Source organism: Littorina saxatilis, linkage group LG1, assembly GCF_037325665.1.
Source record: "Littorina saxatilis isolate snail1 linkage group LG1, US_GU_Lsax_2.0, whole genome shotgun sequence".
NCBI classification, from domain to species: Eukaryota; Metazoa; Mollusca; class Gastropoda; order Littorinimorpha; family Littorinidae; genus Littorina; species Littorina saxatilis.
The window spans coordinates 96,110,255-96,135,254 of NC_090245.1; the positions used below are offsets into that span (position 1 = coordinate 96,110,255).

At 42.8% G+C, this 25,000-nt stretch overlaps 2 protein-coding genes across 2 annotated transcripts in view; one reads left to right on the forward strand and one right to left on the reverse strand.

The window, feature by feature from the left end:
* The window catches only part of LOC138954729 (ribonuclease H-like), an 8,570-nt gene extending 2,488 nt beyond the window's left edge, over nt 1-6,082 (reverse strand). Inside the window, exons 1-2 of the mRNA XM_070326534.1 lie at nt 6,078-6,082; nt 5,017-5,353 (exon numbers count right to left, since the gene is read on the reverse strand). Of these exons, the coding sequence (XP_070182635.1) occupies nt 5,017-5,353; nt 6,078-6,082 (342 nt within the window). The remainder of the gene's footprint in view (nt 1-5,016; nt 5,354-6,077) is intronic.
* A 1,872-nt stretch (nt 6,083-7,954) lies between these two features.
* The window catches only part of LOC138954829 (myosin-IIIb-like), a 44,507-nt gene continuing 27,461 nt past the window's right edge, over nt 7,955-25,000 (forward strand). Inside the window, exons 1-9 of the mRNA XM_070326620.1 lie at nt 7,955-7,980; nt 8,437-8,551; nt 9,118-9,183; nt 9,594-9,821; nt 10,723-10,837; nt 11,226-11,373; nt 21,853-21,973; nt 24,263-24,380; nt 24,860-24,931. Of these exons, the coding sequence (XP_070182721.1) occupies nt 7,955-7,980; nt 8,437-8,551; nt 9,118-9,183; nt 9,594-9,821; nt 10,723-10,837; nt 11,226-11,373; nt 21,853-21,973; nt 24,263-24,380; nt 24,860-24,931 (1,009 nt within the window). The remainder of the gene's footprint in view (nt 7,981-8,436; nt 8,552-9,117; nt 9,184-9,593; nt 9,822-10,722; nt 10,838-11,225; nt 11,374-21,852; nt 21,974-24,262; nt 24,381-24,859; nt 24,932-25,000) is intronic.

Below are 25,000 nucleotides of genomic sequence, written 5' to 3' on the forward strand. Positions count from 1 at the left end.
TGTTTGTCTTTAAATGTATTGGTCTTTCCTGTTGAATTTATTAGACAGAGCGAATAAATAACACGGAGGAATGACCGTTTTGTAGTCTCTAAGCACTAATGCCTCCTCTTCAGTGAAATGTCCGTTGCCTTCTATTTGAAGAAGCGTAATCGTATCTTTAATTCAATATGTGTGATATGTATCGCACCGAAACACGAAAAGAAGAGCAAAGCAACTCAGATTTCTTGGTACATTTCAACCGGCAGGGTATAATATATTATGTTATATCCCATGACCTCCCTTCTTTGTCTCTGTTACTTCAGTATGGGTATATATTTTGTATTTTTATAGCTCAATAAATACATCATGGACTCCAAAAAATATATGATAGTGCAGATTCCGATTTGGGCAAAGAACTACTTTCCTCCCGACCTTTGACCTCGCGCCGAACAATGTGGCACATTTGTATGAAGTTCCAAAATCGTATTGCACGGCTCAGAAAACCATATCAGTTGCACGCAAAAATGAATCTCAGAACTGATCTGATATATGAGATGCAATAAGCAAACGTTTCTTTCATTATGAAAGCAATGCAGGTCGAAAAAAACGAACATTCAACTTACAAGATAACCAGATGCTAGCGAACCAAAACAAAAACACGAGTACCCTCCCTTGCATCGTTAGCAGACGACTTTTGAGAATCTGTCGGTAGTGTGTTTTGGTGTGCGTCTTCAGTTTCTCTGGCAGTGTCGGTGTGGGAACTGACAGAAGCTAGGGAGCACAGATAATAGAAGCCCTGTCACATAGACTAATCACACAATCAATACACATTTGGCTCATGTTTTAAATGACAGTTTCGAGTTTGTTAGTCAAACTCAAAGCAACAACACTGTCACTGGTGACATGCGCAGCGAGGCCGAGAAGCGTCCTTTACCTGGCACGGTTGGGCTTCGCTATCAAACATCGATCGGCTGTTTCACGTGTTTTGCGAGCAAGTCTACTCTTTTGCCTGGCTCTGCAGTAAGTCCACATTGGCGATGAAGGTATCCAAGAACTTAACATGTGTTTATTTTTCCGTAATCCATTCATATTCCTTCAAAATGCAATCAATCGGCGGTGACAGACGTGTCAGTCGCGTTTTCCTCACACCCATACCAGTTTAAGTTCATCCATGCAAACACACTCGCAAAACAGTTTATCACGTAGATACATTTCAAATAGGGAGCAAATGGTTAAATCTAAACCTACATATTTGTTCCCTAAAATTTGCTTCTCTGTCAATAAGCCTAATTACACACGTTCGAGAAAAACAACGTGGAATCGATTCTGAATCGAGTAAGCCAAATGGGTCCCAAACCCGTTTCGCCCGTTCTGCCGACCTGAAACGCAAAACAAAAGAATTGTGCGCTTCAACTAAATTAATTTCTATACGACTTCATTACTTTCTTGCAACTTATGAACCTTTACTTAAAGCTTTTAAATGGTCTGAAAGTAGTGTTACCGCGTACTTATCGATGCACTCATTCGTTTTATTTTTTCAGCGACGGTCACTTAGTTTAAGGTTGCAAAAGGGCTAAGTCTCGCTGGCAACACTGTTTTACCCTGCACAGATCGCAACAGTGCCGCTAGTAGTCTACACTTTGTGTTTGATGGTAGAATGGGATATACAGATTACAACACTCGTGGTTTTTTATATGGCTTGTATTTCAGTCAAGACCCAGCGGGAATATCAATCGAGAGCCACTCGCCAGAGGCTCGTGTCTCCCGATGATATTCATCCGCTGGGTCTTGACTGAAATACAAGCCATATAAAAAACAAGGAACTTAGTCGATAAATATCGACAGGGGGCCGACAAATGGTTTAAATGGGAAATGTGTGTATATGGGTGTGGGTTTGAAACAAACAAACAAACCAACCCATGTGAACCCCGGGCCGCAGGCCTTCGATGTAGTGATTGAAAAAAAAGGATGTTCTCAAATGGTTCAATTCTCATTTGGTCTGATTCTCAAATGGTACCGGTATACTCCCCCCCCCCCCCCCCCTGGCCGCAGGCCTAGGAGTAAAATTTTATAGACACTGACCTTCTTCCCAGGGGTCATTGACCCAGTTTTAGCTATGAGAGGTGGTTCGCCCAGAGGCTGTAGAGTATACTGGGGCGGTCTCTTTGATGTCTTGAGAGGAAACTTGGCCAGGGTAGTACATGCACCAGAACTGGTGGACACCAAGGACAAACATGAAATCGAAGCAGTTTGCTTTCAGAGGGAACGGTCGTCAGCAACTCAAACTTCTCTGTTTTCTTTTTTTTTTTAAATCTGACTTTCTTTGTGGCCCCCTGACTCCGCCCCCCTCCCTCTGTAAGGACCCCCCTCCACAAGGACCGATTTTTGTCAACATTTTAAAGGTCGCTAGAGAGGGGTTCCACTGTATGACCTAACCGCTACTGGCAGACGGCCTCAATCTTCACGCGCAAAGACGAGATTAATAGGTGCTCGGTTTTGGTATTTTGAATTACATTACATTAAACCTTTGTTGGGTTTCATGGTCATGGCAACAGCCATAATAATATTACATGATGTATAATATCATATTTCAGCATATGTGAATTACATGTCATCATACTAAACTGTCATACATTTTTATTCCTACATTATTCTGATTGATCACAACCAAACCTACTATCATTGGACACATCCAAATGCAAGCGCCTGTTCTTGACAATTTCCCTTTGATCTAAATATAAAATCAGTGCAATTTCCTGGGTCGGGCTTTGCCACAGACACTCACGGTTTGGCCTGTAGGTAAAATGTACAATGTATTTTCTGATTTGTGCACAAAAGCTTTTTTTCTTTTTTCTTTTTTTTAACATAACAATGTTTAATGTCACTGTATGTTTAAAAGACCATGGTCATATTTGTAAAAAAAATGTTAAATTAGAAAATAAATAACATTTTGGTTCATGATTTTTCCTACACCTGTGCTCAAAATAAGAAATAAAAATGTCGGGTATATAAGTCACTCAAATACAGCTAGGTATGAATGGCTCGGTTTGAGTTTGTTGCAGTTGACCCTGCACAATGCGACATATCATGTTTTTGTTGAACAATTTTGACGTCACCCCTCCCATAGGGTGACGTATTTCACAACTTCCTGTGTTACACAAACTCTGTGATGACCAATTTTGACGTCACCCCTCCCATAGGGTGACGGATTTCACAACTTTCTACAGATGAACAATTTTGACGTCACCCCTCCCATAGGGTGACGGATGTCACAACTTCCTGTGTACACAAACTGATGACGTATTTCACAACAAAATGGCGCTGCCCATGGTCAACCTCGAAACTAACCGTATAGAATGGGGGCGTCCTCGCCCCCATAAAAACACTCGTGTTGTAACCTATACATATACTTCATTACAAAATCAATCATGAAAAAGATGTATGGTAGTAGCGATACTGTTACTCTGCTTCATTTAATACCAGACACTGACGAAAAGACGTTTTTTTGCGAAAAACATATCTTTTGCGTGCCTTTATCTGAGGGAGTTGGTGTGTGGGAGGCGTTCCTATGTTTGTTTTTCTCTAGACGCATATGTCTGTCTTGTCTATCTTCCTGTCTGTCTGTCTCTTTCTGTCTGTCATTCTCTTTCCCCTTCAACCCTTTCTCTCTTTCTTAATTCTTCTCTCTCTCTCTCTATCTCTCTCTCTCTCTCTCTCTCTCTCTCTCTCTCTCTCTCTCTCTCTCTCTCTCTCTCTCTCTCTCTCTCTCTCTCTCTCTTTTTTTGTGTATGCTTACTTTGTCATAGTGTTGTTTATTTGCTTGTTTGTTCGTTTAGTTTGCTTATTTTTCCGGTTGTTTGTTTGCTTGTTTGTTCGTTTAATTTGCTTATTTGTCAGGTTGTTTTACTTGTTTATCATTTATTAGAAATGTGTATTAAAAGTAAGGACCGGTTGTAAGAAAAGGCGTAGCCTTAAACCTCTCACCTTCTCTCTCTTTGTTCGCTCTCTCTCTCGATCTCTCGGTTTCTCTCTCTCTCTCTTCCCTTCGTAGAAATAATACTTTTGCAGCAAAGCCTGTAGATAGCTGAACGATGTACTCTGGACAGTAATTCCGGACTTAACGACTGCTCTGTTATGTGAGGTGTGTATATAGCAGGATGAGGTATTTAGCAGCAATTAAGAATGATAACGATATAAAAAGGAGGTGTTAACTATTATCCGCTGTTATTGCCAATAACATGTCAGTTTCATTTAGATCCCCAGGTAGTTTTCCTAAAATTGCTCTACACACACACACACACACACACACACACACACACACACACACACACAAACACACACACACACACACACAAACACACACACACATACACATACGCACACACACACACACACACACACACACACACACAAACACACACACACACACACACACACACACACACATACAATTATACATACACCGCCACACTCGTCTCGATTGTTGGTTTATCTGAAAATATTTAGTCAAAACTTGACGAAAGATGAGCTGTTAGATGACGTTGATGATAGATGTTAACGGACTGTTGTGTTGGTCTTACCGCTTTTGAAAAAAAAAGTTATATAAAAATAAAAAAAAATAAAAAAGTAACAAGTCGCGTCAAGCTTCTTCTTCTTCTTCTTCGGCGTTCCAGGATTTTTGGCCTCAGGTCAGACTTCAAGTTTTGCAGCTTGAATAAAGCTAGTGGTCAGGATCAGGGAGTCTTTGGTGCCCCAGAGTTGCTCCTGCAGTGTGGCACCTTGTGGCCAGTGATCTGTTCTGGCTTCCTGGTGGAGCGGGCAGGTCTGCAGGATGTGCTCCGGGGTCTGTGGGCCTGTTTCGCACGGGCAGTTCGGTGTGTGTGACAGACCAAGGCGGTGCATGTGGGCACGCAGTCGACAGTGTCCGGTCCGTAGGCGGAAGAGGATGGTCTGCTGATGGCGCTGTAAGTTGGGCATCTGATCATCAGATGGCAGGCTGTGTTGGGCATTCCAGGTGGTTTGGTAGTGTCTTTTCACCAGGGTTTTGGCTTCACTGTAAGAGACTGTTGGTCTTGTCTGCTCCAGATGGCTGCCAGTCTTGGCCAGTCTGTCCGCTTCCTCGTTCCCTGAGAGGCCACAGTGAGCAGGGATCCACTGGACAGCGACGTTTGTGCTCTGGGAGAGAGTACAAAGAAGACGCTGGGTGTCTCGTTCCAGCTGCTCTTTGGGCGACTGCAGGCTTTGGACGGCGGATCTGCAGTCGGTCAGGAAGACGGCGTGAGAGGGTGGGTGTTCGCTGACCAGGCTAACTGCTTCTCTGAGAGCGGTGAGTTCTGCCCGGTAGTTGGATGACAGCTCTCCGGCAGGCAGGGATCTTGGCGTCAAGCAATATCAAGACATAAATCAATGTGACGCCTTGAAACTAACCGTAACGACTAAGATCTACGCTGAAAACAAGGGACCTGTCTTTGTCGTATATAATTATGGCATATGGCATGCCAATTTTCTGGCAAATCTGCTTATAAATACTGGGGTAATAAGCGGTCAACGAACGGACGGACGGACAAACGGACAAAAGCATTTTAATAATATCGGTTTTGCTTGTCATATCTTTTTTGTTCTTTTTTTCTGAAAACGATGACAACGGAACAGTGTTTCTGCGTTGTGAGTTCCTTTTCAGTTCAAGATAATCTAAAAAAAAAACATTAAAAAAAAACATATTGTGTATATATATAATCCTCTTATTAAATTGACTACAATAGTAAGGACAGTGACCTTCAACACCGGTTATAAGAAGGCAGCTTTTCTCGGAAAACGCCTTAGGGCTGTAGACATCTCAGCTGATTAAAAGGTCAAGAAGAAAAGGTCTACCACCCTTGTCAAGACCTGACGCGGGTCGTGAATGCACAACTGACCTTTCCGCACAGTGGACAGCTTTTCTCCTGTTTATATGCCACCTGTCACGTGATGTTGTTTGAAATTATAAACGGCTGCGCCCTTCAGTGGGAATTCCGTGCATTAGGTGAACGAGGAAACAAGGTGTAATTCATAAATACTGTGCGTCTAAAAGCAGGGCTTTTATGTTATTACACGCCTACAGCATGCTTTGCGCGTTTTACTTCGCACGTTGGGTCAAGACAAGAGATGTAACTTTGCTAGATGACTTTGATTATAGAATTTTGAGTTGTTACCACGGCTATAAAGAAACATCGTCAAATATCAAATTGCCAGCGGCATGGGGGTGGGGTGGGAGGGGATTATTGTGAAGCCAGGCCCTTGTTGTTGCTATAATCGTTTCTCCGTTGTATACAAATGATGATCGAATACAATGTTTTTAATCAAAATGTATCTGACGCGCGCAAAAGCCTCATGGTCAGGACGTCGTATTTCGATATGGTAGGGTAAGGGTTTGAATTCCGGTTGCACCTGGTGGCTCAAGGGTAGATACTTGTCCCGTCTTCCAGGTCAACGTATGTGAACACCTGCTAGTACCTTGTGAACACCTGCTAGTACCTTGTGAACACCTGCTAGTACCTTGTGAATACCTGCTAGTACCTTGTGAATACCTGCTAGTACCTTGTGAATAACTACTAGTACCTTGTGAACACCTGCTAGTACCTTGTGAACACCTGCTAGTGCCTTGTGAATAACTACTAGTACCTTGTGAATACCTGCTAGTACCCTGTGAACACCTGCTAGTACCTTGTGAACACCTGCTAGTACCTTGTGAACACCTGCTAGTACCTTGTGAATACCTGCTAGTACCTTGTGAATACCTGCTAGTACCTTGTGAATAACTACTAGTACCCTGTGAATACCTGCTAGTACCTTGTGAATAACTACTAGTACCTTGTGAATAACTACTAGTACCTTGTGAATAACTACTAGTACCTTGTGAATAACTACTAGTACCTTGTGAATAACTACTAGTACCTTGTGAATAACTACTAGTACCTTGTGAATAACTGCTAGTACCTTGTGAATAACTGCTAGTACCTTGTGAATAACTACTAGTACCTTGTGAATAACTACTAGTACCTTGTGAATAACTACTAGTACCTTGTGAATAACTACTAGTACCTTGTGAATAACTACTAGTACCTTGTGAACACCTGCTAGTACCTTGTGAACACCTGCTAGTACCTTGTGAATACCTGCTAGTACCTTGTGAATACCTGCTAGTACCTTGTGAATAACTACTAGTACCGTATCCCCTGTGTGTGTACGCGTAGCACAAGACCCAAGTATTTTGGGAACGGACCTCGAGTGTGTTCTTACCATGATTCAATCATTCCGATCAAATTGACCTCATTTTCTACTATCGATTAACCGTACATACAACCAACGTAAAGGCTAATATTAATTGGGTGAAGTCGACTTCGTGGAGTCTATTTCACGATGTCCACTGCACGAATCGTTGGCACTTAATTATCGGTAAAATAAAATTAAAATACAAAAAATAAAAAAATAAGAAGTGTTCGTGAAGTTGACCTCGGGCTCAATTAAGCCCTGCCTTCAAGGAAGTGAGCCGTATGCAGATACCAGAACAGGCTCTTCCGGAAGAATGTTCCATTTCTAGAGCGTTTCGCGCCTAACGAAGAAAAACGATCCACAGTGTTCACGACTTTCCGACCTTGACACTGTAGTGGGGTCAAGTGGGCATCGGCATCATTGTCCAATCAGAAATAATAAAATCTCCTGCTGGGCAGTTTCCGGTACGGACTGATCAAATGGCGCAAAACATGCTGCGCGAAAGTGGAAAGAAGAAGAGAGCATGGATTGACAACCGTAAAGGGGATTGCGACCGTGCACTCTAGCATAGTTAAAATGTGGGAGAACGACAAACAAGATACGATAAAAGCCAGTGGTTACCAAATTGAGAAAGAAGGGTTATGCATCGTAGTCAGTGAAGTAGCGAAGTGTGAATTAACCGGAAGATATGTTTAACCGGACATTGACCAGCAGGAAAAACAAAATGACAGCCCCCATGAGCTCAAAAAGGTAAATCAAAAAAGTTGTGAATATTCCGACGAGGGAAGTTTTCGTCTGTGCGCCTCTTGCGCCGTGACGCAGAATGAGATTTGCTGACAAAACAATGTCTGAAATCGTGCGAAAATAATGTTGCGCATCGAGAATGATTTGCCAAACGTGTCCTCCATACTCTCTTCACTTCCTCTTGTTTTGATTTATTTTAATTGTTGTTCTGTTCTTTTTCTTCTACTTCTTCTGTAAAGTGCAATCATAAATAGCTTCAGAGTAAGAAATAGATAAATAGATGTATACAATTAATGCATTTAATATGTTTATCAGTACAGCATTGACATATACTTGTTCGACAAATTTGCTAGGTGCACACGGTAAACATACGTGTTCATAAACGTAGCTTAAGAAAAACAAAAGCACCAGATTTATTCTGTTAACACGCATGTTCATGAACAAACATACTGTTTGTTGCAGACTGGATGGCACAAAAAAGATGGCGCCACCGGACGACTTGAGTTGTCTTCCCTACCTAGATGAACGGACCATTCTGGAAGCCCTGCGCGCCCGACTCAGCTGTGGGGACGCTTATGTGAGAATTGCTGATGGCTGAACAGTAAAAAAAACAAAAAACAATTGTGTGTAAAGTACTGTAAATTAAAGTACAATGTGAGTGACTGAGTGACTGACTGACTGATTGGCAGATTGATTGACTTACTGACTGACTGACTGACTGACTGACTAACTTACTTTGTAAAGTTTTCGCACTGTGATCTTTTGATAAAGGTATGTAGCAAAACTGAGACGCACAACACATGCATGCGATGACAGAGAATACGGTAGGTGCGTGCAGGGAGACAATCGCGTTCAGCAAGTCAAAGTCCGTAACCCTTGGTTGCCTCTCTTGAGCAGGATTGTCGAGTTGTGTTGCTCTGAAGTGGCGTATCAATCGCACACACACTCTCACACACACACACACACACATATACACACACAGACACACACACACACACATACACACACACACACACACACACACACAAATACACGCTCGCATTCACGTACGCACGCACGCACGCGCGCACACGCAGGCACCCGCACACACAGACCTTTATTGGATATGAGCTGTATTATGTGTCGTTTTTCATGTTTTACCAGACCTATATTGGAGAGGTGCTTCTCTTTGTCAACCCGTTTACACCCCTGGATGTCTACAGTCAAGAGGTCAGTACGATTGTGGTTATGTACATGTACCAGTCATTTCAGTATTGTCCGGCTGAGGGGCCGATGTTGGGCGCTTTTTGTTTGTTCTTTATTTTTCTTTTCTTTGTAAATCATAGCAACTTTGATACAGTCTTCAACAAGATAAGTTGTTCAAGCATGATTAGTTTTATCTTGATCTTATAAACAGGGTGCTTTACCTTTTTCTTCAGAAAGTGGTTGATTATTGACAGTTCACGTTGCTTTGAAAGGAATGTGTATGCTAAAACAGGAGTGACAGTGCAGGACCATGGGTTTTTGTTTCTGCTTAAGAAACGACATTTTTGATAATCTGATTAGTATTTATTCGACTTTTAAAAAAAAGTGATTGATCTATTCCATTGATTGTTTTTACTTTTTGTGTGTGTCTATAGTACCATGGCCTTTACCAGAAGCTGTGCGCACGCGCAGACGCCAAACCGCACGTGTTTTGGATTGCGCGCACAGCCCTGGAGCGGATGCAGGCCACCAGGCATGCGCAGTGCGTGGTTGTTAACGGCGAATCCGGTGCTGGGAAGACCGAGACTCTCAAGCAGATTGTGTCACACATCACTGCGTACACCCCCACCGTCCACCCCTGTCTCGACGTCAAGATCAATGAGGTGATTTGGCTGAAGTCGGGTTTTAATGGGGCGAAGTCGACTTCACAAAGTCTATGTTACGATGCTCACTCCACACAGCTTTGGCACTGAATGTCCGATAAACAGACTTCACAAAGTCTATGTTACGATGCTCACTCCACACAGCTTTGGCACTGAATGTCCGATAAAAAGACTTCACAAAGTCTATGTTACGATGCTCACTCCACACAGCTTTGGCACTGAATTTCCGATAAAAAGACTTTGGGAAGTCTATGTTACGATGCTCACTCCACACAGCTTTGGCACTGAATGTCCGATAAAAAGACTTTGGGAAGTCAACTTCGAGCTCATTTAAGGACACCCTTAAGACACCCTTAAGACACCCTTAAGACACCCTTAAGAGTAGCATATGGATGTCCGAACAATCTAGCGGGACTAGTCAGTGTCGTGGTTGCAGATGCGTCCTTCGACCAAAACAGTGGATGGGTTTGAACGCTGTCAAACTGTATTTAAACACGAGTGTCCGAGTTGACAGTTTCTGTTAACCTGTGTGTATGTCAGTTTCAAGTTAGGCGGTAACATTTGTTAGCGTTACCCCAGCAAGTTAGCTGGTAAGCGAGTAAGTCTATGATCACTAGAATGAATCAGTGAGATATTTAACAATGTCCATGCTTGAACGTGCCTCCCCTTCTTGGCAGGACAGAGTGAGTGGGCGTGAAGCAACGTATCGTGTGTCAAAGACGATCATGTTATTAACAACTACACAATGTCATTATCTGTAGGAGGAAGGCAGGTACCAGCTAGCTGTCCACTGGGAGGAAGCGACCCTAATTTCCCAGCAATGGGATAATAAAGTACATTTAATGACATTAAATATGAGTTCCGTCAGTAGCTTATGAAATATCGGTTTCTGTCATTGAAGGTAAACCCTCTGCTGGAAGCTTTTGGCAATGCCAAGACGACCATGAACGACAACTCCAGTCGTTTCGGCAAGTTCCTGGAGCTACGATTCACGGGAGACAACAAGCTGGCAGGAGGTGGGTACTCTCCCTTGATACAGACATAATGGTCATGCGCTATCAAATTATTCTTTGAATTAGTATCAATAAATGCAGACATACGTGCAAACTCACACACACACATACACACACATACATACACACACATACACACATATACACACACACACGCACGCACGGCACGCACGCAAGCACACACAAACACACACACACACACACGCGCGCGCACTGACACGCACGCAAGCACACACAAACACACACACACACACACACACGCGCGCGCACACGCACGCACGCACGCACGCACGCACACACACACACACACACACACATGCACACACATACAAACACGTACACACACACACAAACACACACGCACTATTTACACAGGTCTCTTGTGTTTCAGCCATAGTGTCTGACTACCTGTTGGAGAAATCTCGTGTCGTTCAGCAGTCAGCCGGGGAGAGGAACTTCCACATCTTCTATTACCTCTTTGCCGGGCTGAGCGAGGAGGAACTCAAAGCATACCACCTCACCGAGCCCGAAGACTACAGGTAATTCTTATATATCTGTGTATTTATGTTGTTATTTCTTGATATATTTATCGATCTACATCTTCTATTATCTGTTTGCCGGTCTGTCTTCTCTGTCTGTCTGTCTGCCTGTCTGTCTATCTATCTATCTATATTTCTATTTTATATCTATCTATCTATCTATCTATATGTCTGTCTGTCTGTCTATCTGTTTATCTATCTGTCTGTCTGTCTGTCTGTGAGATATCTATCTTTTTATCCGTGTGTTTGTCTGTCTATTTAGCAATCTATTTATCTATCTGTCTATCTACCTCTGTGCATGTCTGTCTGTCTGTCTTTTGCCTGTTTGCTTGGGTGAGCGATTGGGAACTCAGAACTAACCATTCCAAAGAGTTTCATGACAACGGGTAGCTTACCTCCCTTGTTTACAGGTTGAGTGGTTGGTCAGTATGTAAAATGGCTTGCTGGGGTTGTTTTCCTTCGTAGCTCTGAGCTTATCTTTGTTAACATATTGGTTGGTGTGTTGGTTTGATGTTAGCTCTCGCTACCCTCCGTTCTAAACTGAGCTAGAGCAAACAAGGTCAGATTCATAATGAAAGTTCTGGATGGTAGGTGAACCAGAGACATGATCAGTAGTTTAGGGTTAATCTGATGTTCTAGGTATTATTTCAATCGCTACCCTTGGAGCAAACTTTGTCCTTGTCCTTTATTTTGCTTGCACAAAAAAACAATACTAAAAGTAAGTCACATATTTTTTATTCATAAACCCTAACAGGCGTAAAGAAATGACAATTTGCAAATTTTCCTGACAGTCAGGAAGTCCTTTTTGGCGTGGCATACTACATAATGAAGTCAGGCCTCGCAGTCTAACACACGTTATCGCCCTTGGATCACGTCTGCGCAGAAGCAGCAGTTGCTCCCCCTGCCTTGTCCAAGATGTCGACGCAGGCGTGTGACGCGAGGTTGCGGCGGATAGTCGCTGTTTGCTCACACTCGGAGGGAGGAAGGCAGGCGGCCTAAACACAGCGCAGGGCCAATTTGTAGAGTCCCTCCGACACGGGAGAAATATGATAATCCTCCGCCCGTCGCTCGACCCTCTGGACAGGCGTCGGAGGCACAATCAGCCCGTTAGGAACACTAAAATAAAGACGTGGACGAAACCTTGACGGGGAGACAAACAAGATTGTCATCATTTTCACGAGTTTTCATTCACAAGCATCTGGGAAATAAATCTCATGTTCCCCGGGGAAGGAAGCCCTATTACATGGATAATCAAAAGCAAACCCAATAGAAACGCTCAAGGATTCTTCGGCTCTTTTCATTGGCGTTTCCCCAGACCTAAACAGACGACACGACACTGCTTTGCAAAGTTCCAAAAACCAACTGGCAAACTGGCAAAAGTAAACAAAAAAACAAAACTACTTCAATAAATTCATCACAAACAAATGAAACCTACCGATATGGTATGTCTTCTTACAAAGTCATGGAGTGCGTGTATCTTTGTGTGAGAAACACGAACGTCAAGTTCAAGTCAAACCAATTGACCCCCGACACACACATTTTGACCCGTGCACAAGACGTTGTATCGATAAACGAAGCACAAAAAAGAAATAATGATAAAAGCAAAGAAAATAGCAACAAGATATATGCAAACATCTCACAAAGCCGAGCAAGCAGATTGACAGGTCTAATGAAAAACAAAGAGGTACTGAGTCGGAAACAAGATCGCGATTCTTTCCTTCGCTGCACGACGCAAATCTTCTGTGACCTTTGACCCAACGTAGCTTCCACATTCGATTACTAAGCTTAATACTCACAACTGAAAGCCGAGGGAGTGGAATACCGAGATGAACAAACAGAACTGTGCATCCTCAAACCTGACATATTCATCCCAACATTTTATGAACTCAAAAATACAGAAAGTTGCTTTCACACGCCAGCTTTGATTGCCAGTGGTTATCCACACGGAACTCGTGTGGTTATCAGAACGGAACCCGTGTTTCAAAGCATGGCTCCCTGTGTTGATTGTTATCTTATTTTCTCACTACCAAAATGATGACAAAAACGATGTTTGGTGGTTTGTTGTCAGACCAGCTTTTTTTGTCGGTCCTCATATCAGTTAATATCATATCAAAAACGATGTTTGGTGGTTTGTTGTCAGATCAGCTTTTTTTGTCGGTCCTCATATCAGTTAATAAGTATTAATATCAGGGGGCATATCGACTTTTGTTTCATATTTATTGACCGCGGCCTTCGGCCTTGGTCAATAAATATGAAACAAAAGACGATATGCTCCCCCTCGGACGACAAAAAAGCTGGTCTGTCAACAACCCATCAAACATCTTATAATGTATTTCGCCATATATCACCACAGCCATTGGTGTCTGTCCTGTTGTGGGGAGATTCTTACACCAAAACACTCTTTGCATATACGATGCCGTAATAAACAACAGCAAACAAACAGAGTAAACAAGCCAGTAGACTGGTCAAAGTTACCACACAAACAGAGTTAACTAAGCCAGTAGACTGATCAAAGTCACCACACACACAGAGTTAACAAGCCAGTAGACTGGTCAAAGTCACCACACACACAGAGTAAACAAGCCAGTAGACTGGTCAAAGTCACCACACACACAGAGTTAACAAGCCAGTAGACTGGTCAAAGTCACCACACACACAGAGTAAACAAGCCAGTAGACTGGTCAAAGTCACCACACAAACAGAGTAAACAAGCCAGTAGACTGGTCAAAGTCACCACACAAACAGAGTAAACAAGCCAGTAGACTGGTCAAAGTCACCACGCACACAGAGTAAACAAGCCAGTAGACTGGTCAAAGTCACCACACACACAGAGTAAACAAGCCAGTAGACTGGTCAAAGTCACCACACACACAGAGTAAACAAGCCAGTAGACTGGTCAAAGTCACCACACACACAGAGTTAACAAGCCAGTAGACTGGTCAAAGTCACCACGCACACAGAGTAAACAAGCCAGTAGACTGGTCAAAGTCACCACACACACAGAGTAAACAAGCCAGTAGACTGGTCAAAGTCACCACACACACAGAGTAAACAAGCCAGTAGACTGGTCAAAGTCACCACGCACACAGAGTTAACAAGCCAGTAGACTGGTCAAAGTCACCACGCACACAGAGTAAACAAGCCAGTAGACTGGTCAAAGTCACCACGCACAGAGTAAACAAGCCAGTAGACTGGTCAAAGTCACCACACACAGAGTTAACAAGCCAGTAGACTGGTCAAAGTCACCACGCACACAGAGTAAACAAGCCAGTAGACTGGTCAAAGTCACCACACACAGAGTTAACAAGCCAGTAGACTGGTCAAAGTCACCACGCACACAGAGTTAACAAGCCAGTAGACTGGTCAAAGTCACCACGCACACAGAGTTAACAAGCCAGTAGACTGGTCAAAGTCACCACGCACACAGAGTTAACAAGCCAGTAGACTGGTCAAAGTCACCACGCACACAGAGTTAACAAGCCAGTAGACTGGTCAAAGTCACCACACACACAGAGTAAACAAGCCAGTAGACTGGTCAAAGTCACCACACACACAGAGTAAACAAGCCAGTAGACTGGTCAAAGTCACCACACACACAGGGTAAACAAGCCAGTAGACTGGTCAAAGTCACCACACAAACAGAGTAAACAAGCCAGTAGACTGGTCAAAGTCACCACGCACACAGAGTTAACAAGCCAGTAGACTGGTCAAAGTCACCACGCACACAGAGTTAACAAGCCAGTAGACTGGTCAAAGTCACCACGCACACAGAGTTAACAAGCCAGTAGACTGGTCAAAGTCACCACGCACACAGAGTTAACAAGCCAGTAGACTGGTCAAAGTCACCACGCACACAGAGTAAACAAGCCAGTAGACTGGTCAAAGTTACCACACAAACAGAGTTAACTAAGTTTAAAAATCGTGTTAACGGCTATGAAAAGCTCACAGAGCGCATGTTTGTGTCAGGCACAGGTTCAACTGTGGGCCTCGTGTGTATCATTTCCTGAGTAATGTCTGAGATGCAAGGTATATGTTCAAGAATTGTCAGTAAAAAGACCTTTTCGTTGACAAAACAGAACCTTCACCAGAACCTCGACCTGTCGACCTTGGAAGTGGACGAACAAGATACACAACCGAGAAAAAAGAAAATGATAAACACGTATCATAAATTTGCTTTGATTGTATAGTGAATGTTATACTTACCTGGTCTTAAAGACACTGCCCTTCCCGTGAAAATAGCGTTGCGCGTTATCTCACACCGGGCCGGTGTAACACGAAAATTTTACTCCACGAAAAATTTACTCCGGAGTAAATATTTCGTACGAAATTCTTACTCCGAGTACACTTTTCGTAAGAGAAAAGAACTCCCCAAGGCACGAAAAAATTACTCCCTCCACGAAATTTTTACTCCACATTTTTTTACTTCCAGTAAAAATCTCGTACGCAAATTGGGATGCGGGCGAAAGGATAATGCCAATAAGTGATCTCGCGCACACAAATGTTGCGCTACCCTCCTTCCACCCCTTCCACCACCAAGAATAACAGGGGACAAGGGAGTAAAAATTTCGTACACCTGGCATCGGAAGTTAAATTGCTCATGTTGGGGTGAAGTAATTTATTCGTTATTTATTCGTCAGGGGAGTAACATTTTTGTACGAAATGTTTACTCGGAACTCACCTGTCTTGGGGAGTAATTTTTTCGTGCAATGGGGGAGTGCTTTTTTCGTAAAGGGAGTAACTTTTTCGTACGAAATGTTTACTCCGGAGTAAAAATCTCGTGGGAGTAATTTTCTCGTGTTACACCGGGCTTCTGCATGGGGTTTTAAGGTTACATGCCGAGTCTCAGTGATTATTAAAAATAATGGTCGAAGTTAGCGGATCATGACCGCGAACTGAGGCCATTATTTTTGATAATCACTGAGACGAGGTGTGTAACCTCTTTATTCCTCCTTTCTTCAGCATTGATCGGAACTTTTCAATCGCAAAAGTAGATCCCACAAAGCCTAGCTCCTAAACCTGTGTGCTATCGAGGATTCAGGCCTGTTGTTGGGTAAGTGATTTTGGACTGGTTGCTGGGTAAGTTAGGCCAAAAAGAAAAATATGTCTGTTTCCGGTAACCCGACCGACCCTATTATTAAGCGCCGACCCTAAAGGTTTTTTTCGCTTTTCGCACCAACAAAAAACAAAAAAACAAAAACAAAACGGGAGGTAATTGGTCGATGAGACTTCACAATCGAAGAGACTTACCTCCCGTTTCCGTCGTCACGCGAAAAAAAACCATGGCGGCCAATGACGCCGGGAATCCCTCTGAAAACGTAAGAAAAAGGTAAAAAAAAACCACCCACAAAAACGACCGACCGACCCTATTTTTGTCGGCGATGTTACCGGAAACAGACATATTTTTCTTTTTGGCCTTACCGAAAAATAACTAGCCCTACACGTTTACGGAGAGAAAGAAGCAGAGGGGGGAATAAGAGACCATCCCTCCTCTTGGTCACATTACCTACAATCTTATTGCTTTTTTTTTGCGGAGTGGGATTTTGATATGAATGTATTTCATGGAAAACCACAACTTGCAATTAATGTAGACATGTATTCCTACACAATGACAACTGTGCGCATGAAGAAACCAAGCTGTGGATAGTTGGTATGTGACCAAGTTGAAGCATGGTGTTATCTCGTGTACAGGCCTGGCCGGATATTTACACCCCCGGTATAGGGGTGTGTATAGGATTCGGTCGATGTGTTTGTTTGTGTGTTTGTGTGTTTGTGTTCGCATATAGATCTCAAGAATGAACGGACCGATCGTCACCAAACTTGGTGAACAGGTTCTATACATTCCTGAGACGGTCCTTACAAAAATTGGGACCAGTCAAACACACGGTTAGGGAGTTATTGGTGGATTAAGATTCTACAAGGACTTATAGAGGGACATATTAATGGTCAAAGGGAAATAACCTTCTCAGTTGGTGGCAGTGAGAATGGTAAGGACGGGGGTGTTTTTCCTACCTCGGAGGAATTTCTTGTTGTTTGTTTGCTTAACGCCCAGCCGACCACGAAGGGCCATATCAGGGCGGTGCTGCTTTGACATTTAACGTGCGCCACACACAAGACAAAAGTCGCAGCATAGGCTTCATGTCTCACCCAGTCACATTATTGTGACACCGGACCAACCAGTCCTAGCACTAACCCCATAATGCCAGACGCCAGGCGGAGCAGCCACTAGATTGCCAATTTTAAAGTCTTAGGTATGACCCGGCCTGGGTTCGAACCCACGACCTCCCGATCACGGGGCGGACGCCTTACCACTTGGCCGGTGCCTGGCCGGATCTGAGCCTGTGAGCCAAACAGTTTTCACGAGAAGTCCTGCGCCTTTAACATCCATCCCAGGGGCGGATCCAGGGGGGGTTTCTGGGGTTTCTGGAACCCCCCCCCCCCCCCCCTAGTCTAAAAAAAAAAGTAAAAAAAAGTAAAAAAAATAAGAAATAAATACATTTGAAAAAAAAACCTGATGGCTCAGATTACACCAGATTGCTCAATGTTTTTTGGGTTTTTTTATCAAAAAAATGTCCTCAACTAAACGCTTCGTGTTGTCGAATTGTCCCTGCAAGAAATTTGGAAACCCCCCTCATAAAAATGATGTGATCCGCCCCTGCCCTCCCTGCCCGTCATGCTGGCGTCTTATCACACACTGTTATGTTCACGTCTTGACTTTAGTCTCCCTAATAATTCCGCCATGCTGACGACCCTGTTTTCCTCTCATTGTTAACAAAAAGTGTGGATTTTCGTCTTTTTTGTCACACGTACTTGAGTCACGTGCAAGTTTTCTTATGAATATGGAATGCCTTTCGCTGTGTTAATTCCTTATAACAAAACAAAGCCTGATATTAATTGGGAAAAGCCGACTTCACGAAGTCTACTTCACGAAGCTCGCTGTACAAAGCTTTAGCACTGAATTCTTCGTTTTTTTTAATTGTTTTTATTTATTTTTTATTTATTTTTATGTATTTTATTTATTTTTATTTTTTGGGGGGGGGGGGGGGGGGCAGGTCCAGGTTGAAGAATGTTGTGTGGCAGACGAAAGGGTGAATAGTAATGTGGCGGTGTCCGGATCATTTGCGCGAGAAGCACTGCATATTTAGCAACACAGAACACAAAAACTCGCAGCCTTGCATGCATGCACAGTAAGTTCTTTGGTGTAAATATCATTTTGAGATGAGAAAAACAAAAACAGATCGAAATGCGGAAAAAACGAAAAAAAAATGTTACTGTCTCTCCTCTTACTTGGTGTGCACGCGCTGTTCCGCCTGCCCCTGTCGCAGCTAACAAACACACACATAAACAGCAAACAAACTAACAACCAAACCCAGCCAGCAAGCTAACAAACACAACAACAACAACCATCCCAGACTACACAAACAACTGTTCCCCTCGCAACAAACAAGCCTTCAAGGATTACTCCCCTTACCTAAACCGCAAACCACACACCATTCCTTTATGCTCAAAACAATGATAAAAATGCAATTTTCTAACACAGCTGAACAAAAGTAGTTTTGATATTTTCTGTTATCACTTTCTTTAATTAAATAGCTATGCAAAGATGGCCGGCAGAATTTAAATGAATGTAGATTAAAACAGAGAGTCACACATTGCACTTGCTTGCTTTTTACATTTAGTCAAGTTTTGACTAAATGTTTTAACGTAGCGGGGGAATCGAGACGAGGGTCGTGGTGTATGTGCGTGCGTGCGTGCGTGTGTGTGTGTGTGTGTGTGTGTGTGTGTGTGTGTGTGTGTGTGTGTGTCTGTCTGTCTGTCTGTCTGTCTGTCTGTGTGTGTGTAGAGCGATTCAGACTAAACTACTGGACCGATCTTTATGAAATTTGACATGAGAGTTCCTGGGTATGAAATCCCCAGACGTTTTTTTCATTTTTTTGATAAATGTCTTTTATGACGTCATATCCGGCTTTATGTGAAAGTTGAGGCGGCACTGTCACGCTCTCATTTTTCAACCAAATTGGTTGAAATTTTGGTCAAGTAATTTTCGACGAAGCCCGGACTTCGGTATTGCATTTCAGCTTGGTCGCTTAACAATTAATTAATGACTTTGGTCATTAAAAATCTGAAAATTGTAAAAAAAAAAAAAAAATTTATAAAACCATCCAAATTTACATTCATCTTATTCTCCATCATTTTCTGATTCCAAAAACATATAAATATGTTATATTTGGATTAAAAACAAGTTCTGAAAATTAAATATATAAAAATTATTATCAAAATTAAATTGTCGAAATCAATTTAAAAACACTTTCATCTTATTCCTTGTCGGTTCCTGATTCCAAAAACATATAAATATGATATGTTTGGATTAAAAACACGCTCAGAAAGTTAAAACAAAGAGAGGTACAGAAAAGCGTGCTATCCTTCTTAGCGCAACTACTACCCCGCTCTTCTTGTCAATTTCACTGCCTTTGCCATGAGCGGTGGACTGACGATGCTACGAGTGTACGGTCTTGCTGAAAAATGGCATTGCGTTCAGTTTTATTCTGTGAGTTCGACAGCTACTTGACTAAATGTTGTATTTTTGCCTTACGCGACTTGTTCACTCTTTCATGTTGTTCACTTGACCTACCAGTACTGTAAACAATCAACTTGTTCATCATCACAATCGTTATGTAGTTACCTTGGTTATCATGTCTTATTCCCCCCTTCTACTTCTTTCTCTCTGTTAACTTGAAGGGGTGTTTATTTTTCGGTAAACACCCAGCAACCAAAATATAACATCCCAGCAACCAAAATATAACACCCAGCAACCAAAATATAACACCCAGCAACCAAAATATAACATCCCAGCAACCAGCCCGAATCCTCCAAGTTTGCGTTCATGAAAAAGCTCGCTGAAGCTTGCATTTTTCATGATCCGCAAACTTCGACCATTATTTGTAATATTCACTGAGACACGGCATGTAACCTCCACATCCTGTTTGTAATTCTTGTCCCCACGTTTGTAATTCATACACAACCTTTTTGACCAGTCTTCCAATGTAAATGACGGGCAGAAGGGTTTCTCGTTTACCTTTGCAAGTAGGTCATACTCTATCAGTATTCATTTGCATATTGAAAACCAACGACATAAATCAGTATTTGCACAATTGTATATAATAGTCTTGATATGTCGGGCCAAAGATGTGAACCAGAATTTGCGCATTTTCAGAAGTCCTTATCTTTCGAATCAAGACTATATTTCGAGTTTCTCATGTTGCAGTATTTTATGTTTCTACATGTACTATTAATAAAACGCAAACACAAACCGCATAACTTTTACTTACGCTTCTTGCACATCTCGTACATCTCTTAGAGCTCTTACGTCCCTTTGTTTCTCAGTGTGGGGTTCCGCATAACTCTCACTCACTCTTGTTGCACAGTTCGCTCCCTTACCCATCGTAAGCAAGCTTACGATGCCCCCCCCCCCCCCCCCCCCCTGTAGTTTTCCACTGACCAATTATCTAATTATCAAAACAAAAATTGTTATTTTACATTGGATGGGTCGGACAGTGGATAAACTCATATGTTAGACACACTTTATGACAGAAACAAGCTGGGTTTTTGTTATAAGTTAGTTATAGGAATGCATTATTAGGCACACACAAAAAAAAGTCTGTTAACGGTAACATAGGCCAATAAAATAGGGTCGGTAGGTCGGGACTTTTTTTTTCCCCATATTTTTAAGTTATTTTGCCAAAAAACAAAGACCTTTTTTTTTTCTTTTTTTTCAAAAAAACATTTTTAAGTTATTTTGCCAAAACATTTTTTTTTTTTTCCCCAAATGCCAAAAACAAGTCTAGGGTCGCGGGAAAAAATAGGGTCGGTCGGGATACCGTAAACAGACTATTTATTTTTTTGGCCTTTGGCATGCGTATGTCATGAAACGTCCAACTTTGAAATTTGGGTGGGGGTATTCAGGTGACAATAACTTTTTTGTTTATCAGCAAAACTCAATAAAACTTTGCTATGTTATGTAAAATGAATGCCCAAACAGACTAGTTAGCAGCATATCTAAAATAAACTGAACACACAAAAAAATTCTTCTTTGTGTTTGTCACGTGTTCCAAAAAATGGGCGTACACATTTCAACAAAAATCATGTTGTCACCCCCATAACATTTTTTACCTTTAAAGATAGCACAATTCTCTTTGCAAATATGAAAAGCTTATTCATTTTCCTTTCATTTGATATATAACTTTCTATATTTCATTTAGAATATGACCCCAGATAGCCACTCGGCAAGTAGGCACCAACAGCACTGTAAAATATGCCCTAAAAACCCCGAACTGGTAAGAGTTAAGAGCTCTTACGTCCCTTTGTTTTTCAGTATGTGGTTCCGTACAACAATTAAACATCACTTCCTCTTGTTGCGCATGTCATGTGCATTAAGAGCTATTACGTACCTTTGTTTCTGACATTGTCCAAACGTTGTTGCAGGATTCTGCGTCAAGACGACTGGTTGGAGCCCGTGTACCAGAGTCAGCGTGACCTGGACAGCTGTCGTGTTCTCTACCACAAGCAGCTCAACCTCATGCGTCTCGTCGGCTTCACTGACTGGGTGAGTACAATATTCATTGAGATAGATATAAAAAATAACGATCTTATTACACCCCCGGTATAGGGGTGTGTATAGGATTCGGTCGATGTGTTTGTTTGTTTGTTTGTGTGTTTGTGTGTTTGTGTTCGCATATAGATCTCAAGAATGAACGGACCGATCGTCACCAAACTTGGTGAACAGGTTCTATACATTCCTGAGACGGTCCTTACAAAAATTGGGACCAGTCAAACACACGGTTAGGGAGTTATTGGTGGATTAAGATTCTACAAGGACTTATAGAGGGACATATTAATGGTCAAAGGGAAATAACCTTCTCAGTTGGTGGCAGTGAGAATGGTTATTTCCCTTTGACCAACGGGGGTGTTTCTCCTACCTCGGAGGAATTTCTTATTTATATTGTATTTGTATGGTGAGTGGTAATGGGCATGGTACTGATGTAATGTTTTGGGCATTCACACAAATTGTGTCTACTATGAAATATTTAGTTACTTCTGTACTGTTCAAAAAAAGAAACGCATAGCTTGTAATATTTGGTTAATTTAGTTATATGGCTACAAGGATATCCACCAAACTGCAGAAAATGTTTATCTGGTCGTCGACCTTTCGTCCATTGCCACAAGTGAGCTCTGCACGTGACGCATGCGTTATCAGTGGCTACAATGTCAAAATTGCTCATTTGGCATGACCACTCGTCATGCTTCAGTGTAATCTCGTGAAACTCGGGGAATATTGAGCTCTCACCATGTCTTCCAAAACCCATAAAAGCGGATTGTTCGCCACAAAGAAATCAGACGTCAATTCAGCGACGAAAGATGGCCCGATTGAGCAGAGAAGACCGCCAAATTGCATTGGGTCGTTTACAAGCAGGCCAAAGTCAAAGTGCAATCGCCAGGCACTTCCACGTGTCCCAGAGCACCATCAGTAGACTGTGGGTCAGGTTTCAAGCCACTGGCTCCGTTGCTGACTTGCCACGAGCGGGAAGACCAAGGGCGACAACTGCTGCTCACGACCGCTTCATACGGCTCCGCCACCTCCGGAATCGTTTCCTGTCGGCCTCATCTTCTGTCCAGGCTCTCCCCGGGCCACACCGATTATCGGACCAGACCGTGCGGAACCGCCTGCATGAAGCTGGTTTGAGAGCTCGCAGACCTCACAGAGGAGCTGTCCTCACCCGCCGCCATCGCCAGAACCGAGTGCAGTGGGGCAACCAGCACCTTCGCTGGACCGTCCGGAATCACTGGTTCAGCGACGAGTCCTACTTCCTGCTCCAGCGACATGATGGTCGGAGGAGGGTCTACCGGAGAGTAAACGAACGTTACGCGCCCAACTGTGTGGATGAGGCACCCGTTCATGGTGGTGGAGGCGTCATGGTGTGGGGGGCGATCAATACCGCTGGAAGGAGCACCCTGGTGCACGTCCAAGGGCGCATAACTGCCCAGCGATACGAGGAGGAAATTCTGCGTCCACGCGCCCTTCCTCTTCTGGCTGACCAGGATGCCATATTCCAGCAGGACAACGCTCGCCCGCACACAGCACGACTCACCACCCAGTTCCTCACCGACCACCATGTCCAGGTGCTTCCCTGGCCATCCATGTCGCCAGACATGAACCCGATAGAACACCTCTGGGATGAATTGGACAGACGTGTGCGCAGGCGAGAAGAAGCGCCGGCAAATCACCGCGATCTATTGCAGGCACTTCAGGAGGAGTGGGACACCATCCCACAGCAAGATATCCGGCATCTGATCCAGTCCATGCCCAGAAGGTGCCGGGCAGTTGTTGCTGCTCAAGGCAGCCACACCCCCTACTGACTTGACAGCCTCGGCACCCAATCGTATTGATTGACTGATTGATTTGAAGATGCAAATGAACTGTGTGTGCATTCAACTGTGTCCATACCAAATTTCAAACAAATAATCTAAATATTGGATTTTCTGTTAATTTTTTCGAAAAATAAAACAAATTTGGCAAGTAGCAACTATGCGCTTCTTTTTTTGAACAGTATATGTTGTTTTCTTGTTCCTCCCTGTCTTATCCTTCCCAGTTTGTCCACCTCTACTTTTGATTTTTTCTGTGTTTTCTTGATATCGATATTATGTTATTCAAGAAAATTTGAATTCACATTTTCGTAATCACACCCCGCCACGAAACGATACGCATGATTACACGAACACATACTATAAATTTAACTTGCTGTGCTCTTGTTAATGCATGTTGCTCTGTTGTCATGTGTGTGGAAAAGGAACAACAAAAATGTTTCAACCATGACTGTATTGTTGTCGTTTGCAGGAGGTGTCCCTGATATTCACCCTGCTGGCGGCCATCTTGCACGTGACCAACATCACCTTCACACGTGACGAGGACGGCGAGCACGTGCACATGAAGGAAACTCACCACCTGGCCATAGGTTAGAAAGGCTGCATCCTTAACGCTCATAAGTTTCGTTTTTGGCTTATCCATGCAGACTAATTAGTATACATGACACAACGGAGGCAGCCGAGTGAAAAGTTACTCAAAATAAGATGCAAAAGACAAAGTTCAGAACTGATAAACGAATGAATCAGTAATAATAGCTTGATCGAGAATACTAATATCTAGATGTTCATTAAGGAACTGTGTAAATATGTGATTGATTGCTTGGTTGATTGATTGATTCATTAATTCATTGATTCAGTCATTTGTTTATTGATTGATTGATTAATTGAATGATTGATTGATTTGGTATGATTGATTTCATATGATTGATTTCATATGATTGATTGATTGATTGATTGATTGATTGAATCATTTATTGTATTGCATTATCGTGTCAACAAGCATGCATAGATTTGGGGCTATCTTCTCCTCAATGTCTCATTTCATTGGTTTTTATTTGTTTATTATCAGTGTGCGGTCTGCTGCAAGTGGACAAGGAAGAACTGTCTGAGGCCCTGAGTTCCATCGTCTCGTTTCCCAGAGGTCAGTTTCTATACTCTTGTGGTCAAATGTGGTCAGTCTATATCATGACTTTTATGTTGCTTGAATACT